Source organism: Echiichthys vipera, assembly GCF_963691815.1.
Source record: "Echiichthys vipera genome assembly, chromosome: 19".
Classification (NCBI taxonomy): domain Eukaryota; kingdom Metazoa; phylum Chordata; class Actinopteri; order Perciformes; family Trachinidae; genus Echiichthys; species Echiichthys vipera.
In genome coordinates this window covers 3,143,270-3,160,808 of record NC_139844.1, presented here as the reverse complement: position 1 = coordinate 3,160,808, position 17,539 = coordinate 3,143,270, and the positions used below count along the sequence as shown (strand labels likewise).

At 43.5% G+C, this 17,539-nt stretch overlaps 1 protein-coding gene across 1 annotated transcript in view; it reads right to left on the bottom strand.

Annotated features, from left to right (window-relative positions):
- ufl1 (UFM1-specific ligase 1) overlaps nt 1–16,566 on the bottom strand; it is a 19,587-nt gene extending 3,021 nt beyond the window's left edge. Inside the window, exons 1-17 of the mRNA XM_083934425.1 lie at nt 16,380–16,566; nt 16,070–16,215; nt 15,878–15,906; nt 15,626–15,723; nt 13,671–13,785; nt 13,364–13,494; nt 12,823–12,881; nt 12,591–12,737; nt 10,744–10,919; nt 10,461–10,640; nt 9,086–9,212; nt 5,880–6,002; nt 5,541–5,661; nt 5,301–5,467; nt 489–619; nt 242–322; nt 61–146 (exon numbers count right to left, since the gene is read on the bottom strand). Of these exons, the coding sequence (XP_083790551.1) occupies nt 61–146; nt 242–322; nt 489–619; nt 5,301–5,467; nt 5,541–5,661; nt 5,880–6,002; nt 9,086–9,212; nt 10,461–10,640; nt 10,744–10,919; nt 12,591–12,737; nt 12,823–12,881; nt 13,364–13,494; nt 13,671–13,785; nt 15,626–15,723; nt 15,878–15,906; nt 16,070–16,215; nt 16,380–16,456 (1,994 nt within the window). The 5' untranslated portion in view covers nt 16,457–16,566. The remainder of the gene's footprint in view (nt 1–60; nt 147–241; nt 323–488; nt 620–5,300; nt 5,468–5,540; nt 5,662–5,879; nt 6,003–9,085; nt 9,213–10,460; nt 10,641–10,743; nt 10,920–12,590; nt 12,738–12,822; nt 12,882–13,363; nt 13,495–13,670; nt 13,786–15,625; nt 15,724–15,877; nt 15,907–16,069; nt 16,216–16,379) is intronic.
- Nucleotides 16,567–17,539: the final 973 nt, after the last annotated feature.

The window sequence follows — 17,539 nt, the reverse complement described above, 5'->3', positions numbered from 1 at the left end:
CTAAAGTAATATGCCCATCCCTAATACTAATGAAATACTAACAAAAAAAAAAGAACATACCTCTCCTTTTTCTTGTCTCCCTTCTTCAGCATGAAGCCACACACCTCTGCACAGGTCTCTATGTTGGTCAAAAAGTCTTCAATAGTCTGCAGAACAAAAACGTTTCCATAACTGTTTTTCACTTTTACTCTTCATGCTAAAGTGAGCAGCTGATGATGTAATAGACAGGAAACACACTCACTTTGCCATTCAGGCAGTTATGCAGCTTCATGAGCGGTCCTTTGGTATCCTCTGACAGTTTGCCCAAAATCTTCACTCTGACCTGAGGCAACACATCAGTCATGATCAAGTCCAGACTAACAAGTCCCACAGTGCATTTCAAACAATGGCACACAGCCCTAATTAACTCCAACTTGATTTAGATGTGAGAGCGGCTGGATTCAGTTGGAGTTTATTTCAAGCTCCTGAGAGGAGACACAGAAACAGACCTCATTGGTGATGGTGCTGGGATTCTCCACAGACATCATCAGGTCAGCAGCCAGGAAGTTGACCAGGATGTTGGTGACATCTGTACACAGGGTCTTCAGGACGTGCTTGGCAATGTGAACCTGGGTTTCATCTGCACGATTAACAGGAGAAACTCCAGTGAACAGGGTAAACACTGGAACTAATGGATATCACCATGAAATGTCCCCAGTTTATTACTGACATTAAAGGGATACTGTGTAGTGATTATGAATGTATTACCTCAAATCAACATCTTCATTCATAAATAAGTCCTCAATGGTGTACAGTTACCTCTACCAACAATCTGACTTATCTTCCTGAGTGAATAATTTCTTATCTGCATTTCCATAGGACAGGTAAGCTCCATGGAGGCTTCCATGTCCTTCATGTCTATGAAACACTATGAATGGCTGAAAGGGACATAAAGCACTACGTGGTACCGGTAAGGCTCAACGTGTTTTCACTCAGAGCCAGTTGGACTGTGGAAGACTGGAGAAGGAGCTCAACGAGGTGTGCTTGTCACTGCCCCGGCAAATTTGAAAGCCTGCCACACCACAGGAGAAGGAACCCTCGTCTCCAAAAAAGCAAAAAAGCAAATAAAAATGGCCACGTAGCTTCTACTACACGCTTGGAAAGAGAAAGGTGAGGGGAGGGGAGTATTCAGAGCCGGACGGATGGTGTTGAATGCACTGGAGAAGTCAAAGAACATGACTCTCACAGTGCTCGCAGGCTAGGTGATGCAGTCCTCAACTCTCAGGCGGAGCTGGTAGGCAAACTGTAGTTGATCAGTGAAGGGCCTGACCATAGGCCTTAGCTGCTCCAGGACGAGTCTCTCCATGGTCATGATGTGGGACGTCAGGGCCACTGGTCTGTAGTCCTGAGGGCCACTGGGACGCGCCGTTTTTGGCACAGGCACGAGGCAGGATGTCTTCCACAGCACAGGGACCCTCTGGAGGGGCAGGCTCAGGCTGAAGACTTGACTCAGGGCGCACTCTCACTGTCCGTCCGTACCGTGCCCAAGAACGTTTCACGGCTAAAGTTTATATCGTTTGACCAGTGTGAGTGAAACCGTACCGCGCCCAGGAGCGCAAGTGTCTTGTCAACTGTCTTCTCACCAGGTCAGGCGTGAAGGACACTGTAGAGGTGTTCCAATGGGGAAGGGCTGAGATCATCAGGTTGTGGAGGACATGATGTAGAGCAGGGGGGAGGGGTGGAATAGGTAGGTGTGAAGTGAGGTGGTGAGGGGCAGACAAAGGGTCTGTAAGGAGAAGGACTAGGGGGAGGTAAAGTGGCATTGGTTGAGGGGCCGGCAGCAGCAGAGTCCTGTGGGGGATGGGCCGCAGTATCAAATCTATTGAAAAATAGGTTCAGTTTGTTTGCCTGGTCCACACGGTCCTCCAACCCTGTGCTACCAGTCTTCTGGAACCCTGTGATGGTTCTCATGCCACTCCACACATCCCTCATGTTCTTTTGCTGGAGTTTGTTCTCTAGCTTTCTCCGATAATTGTCTTTAGCCTCCCGGACTTTAAGGGCGTGATCACACTATCCTCCCGGACCGAGACCCGGACTTTAGGGTACTTGTCCCCCCCCCCCGCGCCCCAGCCCCGTTTGTACTCACACTACCAGGGCCTCGGCCAATGCTTCTTGCTGTCCACACGCCATCAAGCCGTAACACGTCACACGCATTGATCGCGTGTGTGTGGCTTTGTTTACAAATCTTTCCATAGACCTCGGAGTTTTTGTGCGTCTTGTCGACTGTTTTTGAATATTTTCATCCGACCAAATCTGCAGTAAACACTCCACCTCCGCACCACACCAACGTGAACCTTTCACCGCCATTGTTGTTGTTGTTAAATGTCCGCGCATGGTCCGTCCTTCTATTTACATGTCAGAACAGGCGGACATAACGCTACTGCCGTAGGGCTCGTGCGCGTGCACGTGCGCACGCTTGTGCTCGTACATGTGCAAACGGCTCCGCTAAAGCCCACCTCTTTCAAGCGGGCCGTGGAGGGCCAGCTGGCCGCAGTTGAGCGCGGAGCGGGTGCGCTCACACTACTTAAAGGTACTAGACTTAAGCTGAAAAAACGGTTTTGGCCGCGGCCAAAAGGACAGTGTGAGCACGCTGTAAGTCTGAGTACCCCTTGCACTCTCCTCACCTCATCATGGTTGCCATCTCTGAATGCTCTCTTCTTTTCATTCAGGATGGCCTTAATGTCCTTGGTGATCCAGGGTTTATTATTAGCGTAGCAGGTTACAGTCCGAGCTAGGACATCGCAGTCCACGCAAAAATGTATGTAGTCCATGATGCACTCAGTGAGCCCATCGATGTCCTCCCCATGCGTCTCACGAAGTGCAGGCTAGTCAATCACTACAAAGCAGCCCTGCAGTGTCTCATAAGCCTCCTCAGACCACGTCCTTACAGTCCTTGTGGTCGTAGGCTTCCTCTTCACCAGAGGACCATAGCAGGGTTTGAGGTGAACCAGGTTATGAACTGACCTGCCCAGAGGGGGGAGAGAAGAGGAAATTAATGCATCCTTAATGTTAGAATACATCAGGTCCAGAGTCCTCTCCTCTCTGGTAGGACAGCTCACATACTGTTGGAAGGTCGGCAGAACTCTATCCAAAGTGACGTGGTTAAAGTCTCCCGACATGATGATGAGGGCACTGGGGTGTTGAGTCTGGAGTCTGGAGATGGTGGTGTGTATGATGCTGCAGGCATGTCGGGTTTGCCGAGAGAGGGATGTACAGAACAACGGTGATGACATGTGGGATCTTTCTAGGCAGATGGTATGGACGGAGTCCAACGGCCAGCAGTTCACCATCTGGGGCTACAGAGCTGTTCTTTAACGGTGATATGTCCAGGATTATACCATCTGTTGTTACTAGAACCCCTCCTTTCCTCTTACCGCTCTCCGTGCAGTCCCTGTCAGCCCGAATGGTGTGGAAGCCATCCACGGAGACATTCTGATCCGTGATGTCCCTGTGCAGCCATGTCTCTGTGAAACACATCAGACTGCACTCACAGTACTCCTGGATGCTCCGTGTTAAAGCCTTCAGTTCATCCATTTTGTTGTACAGAAACCATACCAACATTTTCCATAACAACAGAGGGGAGACACTTAAATCTTCTCGTCTCTATGAGCCTGTCCCGTCTCGACCCTCCGCTATTGCCCTGACGTTGCTTCCCACCTCTGCGTCCCCGGTGTGTTTTTCTCCAGAGTTCGGGTGGAATATCAGCTGGTCTGGCCGCTATGCCGGCCAGCATTAGCGCAATCAGCTGTTCTCCGGAGTAAACAAAGGCAGTGTGTACCGGTGGAAGCAGCATTGATAAAAACAGCACGAAAAGAAACAGGAAAACAATCGAAAGCAACCTCGTTGTAGAGGGCAGAACTTCACAGAAGTTAGGGTGAAGAAACAGAATGAACAAAGGAGAATAGTTAAGAAAGTTTAAAAAAAAGGAACGCAAGACAAAGAAAAGAAAGAACGTTCTGTCGTTATGTTTAAATTTGCAAATGTGGTGTTATCTAATGCTAACTCTTAGTGGATTTATGATAAATCTACAGACACAAACGAAAGTAAAGTACAATGAATGTTTTCATCGATCAGTGTGAAAGAAGACATGTTTGCCTGCTGTTCTCCCTTTTTTGCCAGAATTATGCCATAGTTACATGTGTGATAGGCATGTACTGTATATACTGGTATTTGCGTAGTAGGTTAAGGCCCCTTTACATTCAGAATATGGCATGAAATAAGAAGAATACAAAAGCTGATACAACATTGTCTAAATTATTTTCTAATACAGTGAAAAGAAAAATATGCCAAAGCTGGCTATTCTTACCGACTGAACAAACAAACTTAACCAGGGCCACAGACAATTGGCAATCAATTCTTGGTATTTGGTATCACTTTTTAATATATAAAAAAAATAGGGACAGCATCCAGCGAACAATACACTCGAAAATAAATATATATATATTTTTAATATTTGTTGCATTAGTGATAACTAAAGATGTACCACATAATATTTTATCTAGTTAATTGTCTTTTAAGTTCCTATCTATCAAAGTGTGAGTTAAAACAATGGTGATTGATCTAAGACCCACTAATGAAAAAACTGGGTGCCTCTTTGCTGAGTATTTCAACAGTGTGTTTACATGCATAGCATGAACCACAATATGGACTTTCCCCGGTTGAGGGGATAATCGGATTATTGAAGTTCCCCACGTATACATGACAGAGGCTGAATGTGAAATTGACAGGAGTAACTCTTCCTCTGGTACAGTAGGTGGCGCTCTGCCAACATACAGCTGCTCTGAATACAGCTTTTTCTTCCAGAATGGGTCTTCTTGGCAGTAACATTAACCTAGATATAATTTGTTTTTTAAACTGCATGGAAACACACTGTGTGTCTGTGGCGACATTCCCATGCTACATGTAAATATACAGCTATGTTGGTTGGTCTGTCGGTGGAGCTGTTGACTAACTGCTAATTTCCAGCAGCTGTGGAAAGGCTGCGGAGCCGATAGGTTTCAATTAAAGTTAATGTGTCTATTTGAACTGACTACAGCTTAGCTGCGTTCAGACTCCATCACAGCTCTGGCGATCTAGAACTTCCAACTTCTGAGTCAGGCTTGTAGTAAGGGCAGAAACATAATAGAAGCACGTGTGTCATGTATACGTGGGGAACGTCAATGATTTAATAATGAGTGGATAGATTGTGTCACACTCATTCCAGCAGTCGTATGTGTACGGCATGTGTGTGTGATGTGATTGGACTGAGAGTTTGGATCTACCAGAGAAGAACTTGGTGCCTTTTTCAAAAAGCCGGATGTTGTTGTAGAGGCTGGTGATCTCCTCCTGTATATCCTTCATGCTCTTCTTCTTGTTGGCCCTCGATGGAGAGCTGGTGGAGGACATAAACACTGTCCGCAGCACCTCCTGATAGGCTGCAGTCAGAGGCCTGCACAGATGTTAACAATGAGAGAACGGACTTCTTCTTCTAAACTCAATTTAGAGAGAAACCTGTGTATTACCTGACTAAATGCTCCGCTAGCTCAGACAGGATTTCTTCAGGGCAGTCACTCACTCTCTCCTCTAACACAGCTACGATCTCCTCCTGGGCCATAAAGGGGGCTGCAGTCTGTTTATTGCGATCTTGGCAAAGGTAAAACATAAGCTAATTAGTCTCACAGGGATGCTACAGCTACCCGTGTCTTCCATGAAAAAAAGCCCAACAACCCAGGGGAGAGCTCTGTAGCCAACCAGCCATTACGCTCTTGTTACAGTAAAATGCCCCACTGAACATACTTAATGTGCATACAGAGACATGATGTCCCTGTGAAGATAAAACAGCTTTGTGGCCGTCACTGTACTTTGCTGTGAAGGTCCAGTTTCCTCGTCGCTGTCCTCCTCTTTCCTCCCTTTCTTCTTCGTTTTACGAATCCGGATCTCTCTGGCGTTGCCTCCTCCACCTGATTTCACACTGCCACTGCCCTCTGGGAGACAAACATTCAACAGATGATGTGTAACCCATCAGCAAATACCCTTCCTCATTTGATCAAATATCACAGATATCTGAAAGTAAGAGGGACACCGCACTGTTAAGGTGGAGGAAAAGTTCAATAGCCTCTTTTTTCTCCCACAATCCATGAATTAGAAAATGTTTGTTTTTTTTATTTCAAGTTTAACTCAGTATTTCCCCTATTATTATATTAGGGGGGCATCCCCGCCCCCCTTGAAAGTAAAGTTCATTTTATTTAATTATATTTTTCTAAATAGTGTCAGATCCCAACAGGAGTTATTTAAGGATCCCTTTCCTATAGAACAGCCTTGTGTTATTTATCTTATTTACACGACAGCATGTAAATTCTGTCTCTACATGGTCACATGTTTATAATTCTCAGAAAACTCGACAGCTTTGGAGATTCACTCGTTCAAAGATCGTTTGTTAAATTGTTTGGGAAGAGGCTCCACGAAACTGAAACTTATCAGAGATCCTTTATTAGTTAGTTTGAGAAGATGATTCACTCTAAAAAAACAACTAAAACAGAATTAAACAAACTGAAATTCTTTATTTATTTTGTTGTGCTTGAAACTGAAAAGTGATTATTTTGTTTTAACTTTGGACTGTTTCTGTGGAGAACATTATTCTGACCGTTTGGATAATTATTTAAAAGACATTTTCTGATCCCGAGTGTCTAAGCATTATTGCACCCATCCTAAGCATATGAACTTGAAAACAATGTGGAAAGCATCTGGAAGAGTTAACGATGCTGGACACACCACAAACACTAGTGAGACAGTCCCTGCGTGAAGAACGCTTGAAACAGAGGAGCCACACTTCTTCGACTCAGATCGAAGAAGTTTGTCTGGGACAGGCTAATTCAGGGTTCCCACTCTTTCAAAAATATTTCCAAGGACATTTTCTTCAAAATTAGGGATGGGAATTGATAAGATTTTATTGATTTGGTATCAATTCTGCTTATCAGTCCGTTTCTTTATTGATTCTCTTTTGGATTCCTGATAAATTTTTCTGTGTGTAAAAAAAAGTAGGACTATTACTACTAACATTCGTACAACAGCATTTTGTATTCAGGTTCTTAGTCAAAGAAAAGATCTGCCTGTGTGGCACTAAAGTTGTTATAACACCACGTTTTGGACAGTTTCTTCCTCTTTAATGTCATCGTTTACAATGTGCAACTGTCAGAAAAACATTGAGGTATCGATATAAGGAATTGATAAGCTTGGAGGCATACCATTCCAGTTCTGGTTCCAATTTATTAACAGTTCTCAATTAGAACCAGTTCTTGATGTCCATCCCTGTTGGAAATACACGTCTGCACCTGCTTCCCAAAGGTCGCATCATTTACTGGAAGACCAAGTATAGACACCTCCAGCTTTATCCTCCCTTCTTTAGTGATGCAGGCTTCGTGATGAAGTCACTCCGGCTCACTCCACACGTGAGGGCTACCACCCCCTTCTGTCAGACATAGAAAGCATGGCCACTTCTTTTTTTTTTTTTTACTGACCAAGCTCTCTTCACCAAACACCTTGTTTGCATTCTGTGTTACACTTCCTTGAACTGTGGCAATGATGCTGCTGAAATAAAACTGAGACGTGGTGTGCATTTTTACTGGAACTATGACTTATGATATATGACCATCTACAGCATTGTCACTGGGCTTCTCTGACAATTCCACTCAGGAAAATATAGACCTGAGACCTCTGTGTCAGTCAGTCTGAGGCAGATATGAAATGGGAGTGTTGCTAAACAAGCTTTGAAGGGTCATAAAGCTTATCCTACCAACCTTATCAAACTAAATACACAACTAGGTTTAAGAGTGACAGGCTAGAATACGCTGATCATTTGCCAGGACAACAGATTATTTCCAGAATATTTGGTCATTTTAATGAGTTTCCAGGTGTGTCCATGACTGGGAGACTAGTCTGGAATCTTCCAGGTTTCCCAGGACGTGTGAGAACCCTGAAATTGGGTCAAAAGTCTTTAAAGGAGTGTTTCCACTATGGTCGACTACCCTGAATGAGGCTGGTCTATCTCCAAAAACGCCCCTAATTTGCATGCGAGTTGCTCAGGAGGTCGTTTGACCGAGTAGAAAATGGCGCTATCAGAGAGGCCTCTTTTGTCCCCTGAAATTTACCCGATTGCTGATTTGATGTAGCTCTCAGCGGGATGTGACGGAAGGATTCTGACCTGTGGTCCTTTGCTGCATGCATCATTGATATATGTCCTGGCTCAGGTTAAACATACAGAGAATGAATGCTATAGAACTTTAGTTCATTATCTATTTTGACAGTCAGTCATAATGGAAAAATAACATAAACAAACTACTTTAAAGTTATAATCCGTAAGATTTTCATCTTGCTAATTATCTGTTCATTTTCTATCTAATACAGAGTGAGTTAAAACAATGGTGATTGATCATATGACCCACTGATGAAAGCACTCGTTGCCTCTTTGCCAAGAAATACCATCTCAGTGTCTGAGTGGAGACATCCCCTCTCTAAAATCAGATACGCTGCAGAATTAGTGACTCTCTTCAAGTCAGTCAGCAGCAGATGGTCTGTCCATGTGGATCAAGTCCCTGTGGATAATGCTGCGTTCACTTGTCAGAAGTTCCCGATATCTGAGTACAAGTAAAAGTGCAATGAAAGTGAACGTTCAAGTCAGAATTCAGAGTCATGCTCACTCTGATGTGTCTGACCGCTGCAGTAACATTTCATTACTGCTGACTCACAATGGAGGATCAACAGACATATGGAGCATGTGAATGCATCACTCACATCACAGAGGTGAGAGCTGCCAATCTACTGACATCACACAGTCAACACTGTTGGGTTTCCAAAGGAACTCTGGGAGATGAAATCCCAGCGGCTCGCCTGTAGTTACATCTTACCGCCAAAGCTGCCGCTAGAAACAACGTTTCTCAATTCTAAATTACTTGGTATTACATTGAAGCATAGACTTGAATACCAATAACGTTTAAGGCAGTATAGGAGGCATTTCTGATACCGCCGTTGGTATCAGAACCACTCAGTCTTTTTTCTGTGTTGGACCAACCTGTAGCCTTCTTCCTGCGCTCTGCTTCTCTCTTTTCCTTTTTAGAAGTTGCCGAGCCCTCTGTCAGCATGGACGCTTGCTTCAGATCATCTTCAGTTATCAGAAACACTGGATTGTTCTTGACTTCCTGAATCGCATTAAAAAAAAAGACAGACACTATACTATCAAAGTGTTTAAGACTTCATCTGGAATATTAGGGCGCACTCACACTGTCCATCCGTACCGTGCCCTGTGCTTTAGGGTGATTGTGTCCCGTGCTTTAGGCCTCTTTAGGCCCCCTGCCTCTTCCCCCGCGGCCCAGGCCCGTTTGTATTCAGGGCGTACTCACACTGTCCTTCCAGACCGCGACCCGGGCTTTAGGGTACTTGTCCCCCCTCCCTCTTCCCCCGCGCCCCAGCCCCGTTTGTACTCACACTGCCAGGGCCGGCCAATGCTTCTTGCTGTCCTTGCTGTCCATACGCCATCACGCCGTAACACGTCACACGCATTGATCGCGTGTGTGTGGCTTTGTTTACAAATCTTTCCACAGTCCTCTGAGTTTTTGTGCGTCTTGTCGACTGTTTTTGAATATTTTCATCCGACCAAATCTGCAGTAAACACTCCACCTCCGCATCACACCAACGTGAACATTTCACAGCCATTGTTGTTGTTGTTAAATGTCCGCGCATGGTCCGTCCTTCTATTTACATGTCCGAACAGGCGGACATAACGCTACTGCCGTAGGGCTCGTGCTCGTACACGTGCGCACGCTCGTGCTCGTACATGTGCAAACGGCTCCGCTAAAGCCCACCTCTTTCAAGCGGGCCGTGGACGGCCCGCTGGCCGCAGTTATGCGCGGAACGGGTGCACTCACACTGCTTAAAGGTACTAGGCTTTAGCTGAAAAAACGGTTTTGGCCCCGGCCAGAAGGACAGTGTGAGTACGCCCTCAGAGTACTTGAAATGATCTGGGCCGCGGCTGCATTGCTTGTTGCTTATACGTCATCACCCCTCGGAAATTTAGTTCTGTGTTTTTGAACATTTCATCTGACCAAATCAGTAAACACTCCACCTCCACATCAGACCACCACGAACCATTCAGCGGCATCTTTTCAAATGTCTGTTTCGGGGAACAGACGCATATAAATAGAAATAAATCAGGACCACAGTCAATGCTCCCGTCCGTACATGTGCATCCGTGCTTTACAAAAGTCCACCTCTCCCAACCGGGCCGCAGCCGGGAAGTGTGCCGTGCCTGGGCCCGGAACAGTTGTACTCACACTGGTCAAACGAACTAGACTTTAGCCGTGAAGCGTGCTTGGGCACGGTACGAATAGACAGTGTGAGTGCGCCCTTACTCTCTTTTCTATGCATATGTGTGACAAAGGAGGCTGCACCTTCTGAGCTTTCTGCTGCATGGCTTCATCAAACAAAGATAGGCAGTTGCTGATGAACTTCTCACTGACAACGACTGTGTCTCCCAGCACTCTGGCAGACGACTGGACATTAGTGTTTCTCATGGCCTGATTGATCAGCATTCCGATGTCCTCCATTGACAGGCAGCTGGGTAAAATGGGCTGTCACCACCAGAGAGAAAGAGAGAGAGAGCCAGAATGAAAAACAAAAGCCCTAGATTTCTTGACTGTGAAGACTCAGGAAAAGACAGAATTGTGTGAGCACCTGGATGTCAGTCCATGTGGCGGAGTTGACCGCTTCCTCCACAGAGGCCTCCACCTGGTCGACCAGAGCCTGACCCACACAGGCTGCTCTGAGGAACATCAGCTTGTTGGATTTGAAGCGCTTCTTAATGTAGTTGGAGGGGTCAGGAATCCCCAGTCTGACCAATGCATCAAACTCTGCAGGAGAAAGACTTCATCACTTTCATTTAGACTACAAGTTACCATTCAGTGTGAACAGAACCTCCAAAAGGCATCCTGTGGCAGCAGGAGAAGAGAATTGTCCAATTACAGGGTGCTATTATCCACCTGGTCCAGTCTCATCAGGTTGTATCTCAAAGTACAGTAATGGGTTTGCAAAATTACACATTTAAGAGTAAGGCTGTATTCGAAACTGCCACCTATACTAAGGCTACGTTCCCACTGCAGTTCCAAGTGACCTGAATCAGATTTTTTGGCCCATATTTGACCCATATCTGATTTGCTTTAGACAGTGTGAACAGCACATTGAATCTGGTATTTTTGAATCAGAATAAGGCCACTATTAAATGTGCTAGAATCGGATCCGTATCGGTTTTCTTAATGCGACCGTAGTCTAAACAGCCAGGTCGCATCTAATGTGTCTTCGACGCCATTCTGACCAGCGCTACACTGTTTTGGAAACGAATGCCAAATAAAGTTGATTAAAAAAAAAGTATGCCACAGGCGAGAGCCAGGCCCTGCATAGAACCATCATTAAAATCTGAATTTTCTTCCTCCTTCCTGATATCACTGGCCCACAAATTTGCCAGCTCCCACCACACACTGCTTTTAGCATTAAGTCATACGATACCAGTTTCCGTTGCCATGTTGGCTTCCGTAAACATTGTTGTGGTGTGATGTCATCAATGATCAACTGCACATGCGGGTCACTTCAGGAGCGTGAGCTGTTCACACAGCAATCCGTATACAGGCCACATTTAAAGACGTAATGTGAACAGAAAAAAAATCGAAAATTGAGAAATAAATAAAAAAATTGTGCATTAACACCTGCAGTGTGAACGCAGCCGCAACAGTACGTACTGATTTGGCCAATATGCAATGTGTAGTAGGCCAAAAATACCTGAATATAGTACTGATTCAGAAAAATCTCCAGTATGTGTCAGACCACAATGCAAAGAACCAGAAATTAAATTGAACTGAAATTGAAATTAAAAAACTGCTCCATTGTTTTTTGGACGTGAGACGCTCCACAAAGTAGCGTAACAGCAAGCTATTGACCCCGGCAGGCCAGTCATTATGACAGACACCGCTGTGAGCTGGCTGGAGCCCGGAGCTCTCTGAGAGAAAGGTCTCACAGCAAAGAGGCTTTTATTCTATGCTGATGGATGGTTTCAAATGTCCATTATAAGATTAACAACAACCCGTGGTCATCTGCCTTTTTAAAAATAAAATGTTTCACAAACACCTTCAGGGTTAATAAGTTCAGTTACAGACCAGCTACAGGGAGAGGGAAGACACATGTCTCCCTTTGTTCATGAATGATAATATGGAACATTATATAAACTAGAGTTGAAACAGCGACAGTGTAAAATAAATGCATGGGTGTGTAAACCCTATAGTGCACATACTGTATACTAATATAAACATTAAAGTAGAACGTGAACACACATTGGTCATAAACAAAAAAACACCAATGCTCAATAAGTTGTATTTTTCAATAATGTTGCAATAATGGTATGAGTTTTTGTTTTTTTTCCAGTGCTCTGCCTGGCTACTGCAAAATAAATCATTTAACAGTGTCTTAGTACCCACAAACGCAGTATGTTTTCTGCTAAGGCCAATATTTTGTTTGGTAATGGCATACCATACCGAGATATCCGTTCTGTTGGAGGAAAGAGTCCACCCAGGCGTTCTGTGTTTTGGCGTAAATATCAGGGATGTACACAGCTTTGTCCTGCCGACCTCCAACCACACTTCCCTTTAGGCGTCCAGTATTCACCAACTCCTCCAGGACAGCTAGCAACAACAAAACCCATCACAATACCAAACTTTGAGGCACGTCATAACCAGTCAAATACAGATCTATCACGTCTCTCCTTACAGTACAGAAGATGTTCCTGAAATCCAAACGCTCCAATCATGCTGCTGACAGGTGTTGGCCTACAAAGTGAAGTAAAACAGGAGGGCATTTAGTGTCAAATAAAAAACATTACAATTAATATTGACACAGGGCCTCATGCACGAACATTTTTATATTCTGATCCTAAATCCTACTAGTGTTAACTCACTTATGGTCCGAATTGTAAGTGTGAGTAGACCCTGACACTGTCAATTCAGTCATGGAGATAGATGAGAGAATATTATCACCAACAGGTGAATATTAGAGAATATCATAGCCCACAGGCAACACTTTCTGGTTCAACAGAGGATGATACTGTCACCAGTGTAAAGATCCACAGGCAACTGTTGCAGTGAGGAATTTTTTTAGCTGTAAACCAAAATGTAAAAGCTGCTATAAAATCATAAAATAGATAAAGCAATGATGATGAGCATGATTAGTTTATTTGAGTTTAGTTTACACAAATCTGTTTGTGTAAGTGGTTCCTGCATGAGACCATGTGTGAAATATTAGCAATGTTTACCTGGTGATGGCGCTAAACAGCCCTCGTATCCTGGCTTTGTGACGAGCAACAAAAGCTGGAGTAAATATGATGCCCCTGTTGTACTGGTCCATTTCTCCTTGTATAAGCTTCCCAAGGCGCTTTGACAGCTCCTGAGACAAATTAGAAAACATCCATTGATAATGGATAATTGAAGTCAGCGGGCAACAACATCTGAGGAAGCTGAGGTCATTGAAGACTGCCAAGACGAATCAGTCATCTAAAAACAACGTGACCCAATGTATTGCCTCATTCCTGTTCAGATTCTTCTGTGATAAACAGACTTCACCTCAGATAAGAAGTCTCCTGGGAGGTCGTAGTTTTTACACAGTTCTGCAATACTGATCAAACCAGCCTCCTGCAGCTTGTCATTCACCTCCTCAGCCAAACGGTCCAGGTACGTGCTACAGACAACACAAGATAATCAACAAGTTTAGAAATTTTGTCAATCTGTTTTCAACATAGGCTTTTCATTGTGCTTTTTTCTGGATCCGTTTTAAACTTCAGTTTAGATTAAACCAATTAGTTTCCCAGAAAATAATTCAGTCTGATTAAGTACTATATGTTATTTAAAAGATATCTCTATTGATTGTTTATCTTTGAGTTTCATTCATATGAAATATATATCGAAGGCTGCCCTGTGAATGTTTATTTCTCCTGATGAGCAGGTGGTGTCTTGCCAGTAGGCGTGGGCAAAAAAATTGATTCATGTAAAAAATTGCGATTCCTATCTTCTAGGATTCATAACTTTCAAAAATTGATTTTTATAAACTCTTTTTCTGCTTCATGGTGCGCAATTCGCGGCTTCAGTAGAACACTGTTGCAGGAAGCTACGGGCTAGTTAGTCACTGCCAGGCCACCGGTCAGTAAAGGAGAGTGTTTAGGAGCACTTTGGATTTGACAACCTCCAGGGAAGACGGAGCTGGACACGACTCATTCAATATGCAAGGTTTGCAAAATGAAAGTCAAGTACTTCGGCAACACTATGAATGCCCACTGTGGTCAAGTGAGCAGTCATTCACTTCTCCATAGTCAAACCACACGGACCTATATTTGTAGTGCACCTCCATTGTGACATTTATGGTAAATGCATTTAAACTGCACAGAGGAGCTGACATGAAGGTAAACACTTTACTGTCATTCTGTCTCACTCTGCAGTCTAAAACTCTGACATGAAGGTAAACACTTTACTATCATTCTGTCTCACTCTGCAGTATACAACTCTGACATGAAGGTAAACACTTTACTGTCATTCTGTCTCACTCTGCAGTCTAAAACTCTGACATGAAGGTAAACACTTTACTATCATTCTGTCTCACTCTGCAGTATACAACTCTGACATGAAGGTAAACACTTTACTGTCATTCTGTCTCACTCTGCAGTCTAAAACTCTGACATGAAGGTAAACACTTTACTGTCATTCTGTCTCACTCTGCAGTATAAAACTCTGACATGAAGGTAAACACTTTACTGTCATTCTGTCTCACTCTGCAGTATAAAACTCTGACATGAAGGTAAACACTTTAATGTCATTCTGTCTCACTCTGCAGTCTAAAACTCTGACATGAAGGTAAACACTTTACTGACTTTACACAACCAGGCCCAAATACCAAATAAATATGGAAATAAGTTTGACTGCATAATATTCACAGACTTTTTCACTGTGGAATTTCAGAATAAAAGGTCTTTCAAAATATACTTTACACTAAAATATTATATTGTATAAAAAACTACAAAAAGGAAAAATACCAGTTTTGCAGTTTTCCTTTTGATTTGGAAATGGCCAAGATTCTGAGAAATAAGGCAGCTACTAGCCTACGTGTATAATTGTATTTATGTTAATAGAACTTTTATTTTTGAATGATTGCGATGTAAACTATAAAATTGTGGAATTTAAGCATGATTAAACTACATTTGGTCATAGATTTACCTTTGTGTGTTTGTATTATAGCAATCAGTTGATACATTTTTCAAAATATAAACTATAATCTAATGTTTTCATGCCATAAATTAGGACTGGAGGAGATCCTGAAGCATGTACTTATTCAAAAATTGATTTTGAATCGAGTATCGTTTTGAATCACGAATCGATTCTGAATCGAATCAGAAGGCAGAGATCCCCACCCCTACTTGCCAGTGTATGGATGTGGTGTGAATAGAGGAATGCTGACTAGTATAGTGCAATATGAATGCAGTCCGTTCGCCAAACAGACCCACAGGGTTCATATGTCACTTCATACTCACTCATCAATAAGTTGTCCCAGTACAAGTTGAACCCCTTTATCAGATTTTGCAATGTCACTTGCTCTGTTTTCAACATGGACCCAATCCACATTGATAATCTGGAGGAAAGTAACAAGACATAATCTGTACAATACTTTAACAGACAACTCACAACAACATTAATTGTATGTCTCAGCTTTCTATCGCCATAATAGTGCATCACACAGCTGGTAACACACAGGGCTCAAAGCAATATAACTTGCTATCACACACCTGCTGAAGGTCCACGATGTTGATTCGCCCTGAAATAGAATGACAGGATATATTCAGTTACCAAGTCCAATTCAGCATACACTACAGTTGACAATGATTTTGTAATAATCATGTTAAGTATGGCAACAGTGGGTAGATAGAAAGTATATGCATGTTCAAATGTTTTGGGGGAAATTAGCTTGCTGAACTGACCTCCATGGACGTAGAGTTCATCTCGGATCTCCCTGCTGATTTGAGCCGGGGTGATGTACTCCTTTCCATCAAGCGTGTGCACCACATCCAGCTTCTTGTCCTGGACCAGTTTGGAAATTATTTCAATGCAATTCCTCTCCGACAGCCTGAAGAAAGGTTTAACGTTAGTAAAGCACCAGAAGTGAGGTTTCCTAATAAGTATTACTTTAATTGCTATCGACAGCTGTTAACAGAAAAGAGATAATTTACAACTACTGTTAACTCATCAGCGTTACTTACTAGAGTTGAATGCTAGCTAACGTTAGCTTACCTTTGCACCGTGTCAGCAAACTGAGCTCTCTGGAAGTCAGCAGCGAGCCGGCGGATTTCTTCCCAGTCAGCGGCCATTATTAAACCTGTATGCGTTTACAAGAACAGCCAACTATCACAGCGCTTTCTTTAACCACCCACTATCACGAAGCAAGTGTGCTGTCAGCTGGCTAACGAGACAGCTCCCTGCCGAGCCACACGTCAACATACAGTGACGTATAACCGAGACCCAGAAGGACCAATTCTCCTGCTCCCTCCTTTCGCGCGCTGACTTTCTTCTTCTTCTTCTTTGTGGTTTTACGGCAGCCGGCAACCAAAAGTTGCATTGCTGCCACCTATGGGACTAGTACCTTAGTGCTCTATATTCTACTATACAGCCCAGTGTCTTTTAAGAATCTGAAAAAACTGCTTTTTCCCCTCCTGCTTGATCCCACTTCCAAAATACTTTTAAGAGAAACTTCATTTAATCCAATTTCTTGCAATTCTCTAAGAAGGTCTTGTCTCTGGCGATCATGTTTTCTGCAAGACATCAAAACATGTTGTACTGTCTCAGGTTCCAGACAGGAACACAAGCCACTCTGGTGTTTCCCTAAAATAAACAAGGTGCTGTTCAGATATGTGTGCCCAATTCTCAATCTAGAAATAGTAACCTGTTCCTTACGTCTAAACCCCCCTCTTTTGCAGATGTTAACTGAATCAGTTACCCTACTAGATAATGAGAACAGGTGCCTGCCTTTGTGTTCTTGCTCCCAGAGCTGCTGCCATTTTAAAATGGTTTCCTGCCAAACTATACTTTTACCCTCTGCCTTTGATAAATGTATGTTGATATCTACAGTTTCCTTAAGAGCAGCTTCCTTGGCCAACTTATCAACCTTTTCATTTGTCGCAATACCGACATGAGCTGGGACCCATAGAAACGATATTTCTACCCCTCTCCTTTTCACATCTCTTATGGCCAGAAGAATGTCATATACAAGATCTTGCCGACTCTTTGACGATCCTCTCCCAACACTATTGATCGCTGACACAGAGTCGCTGCATATCAACACCTTATGGTTCTGGATCTGCTCTGTCCATTGCACCGCCATCAGGATTGCGTATAATTCCACAGTGAACACGCTTAGGAAATTTGAGGTTCTCTTCAAAGCTTGAGCATTCCAT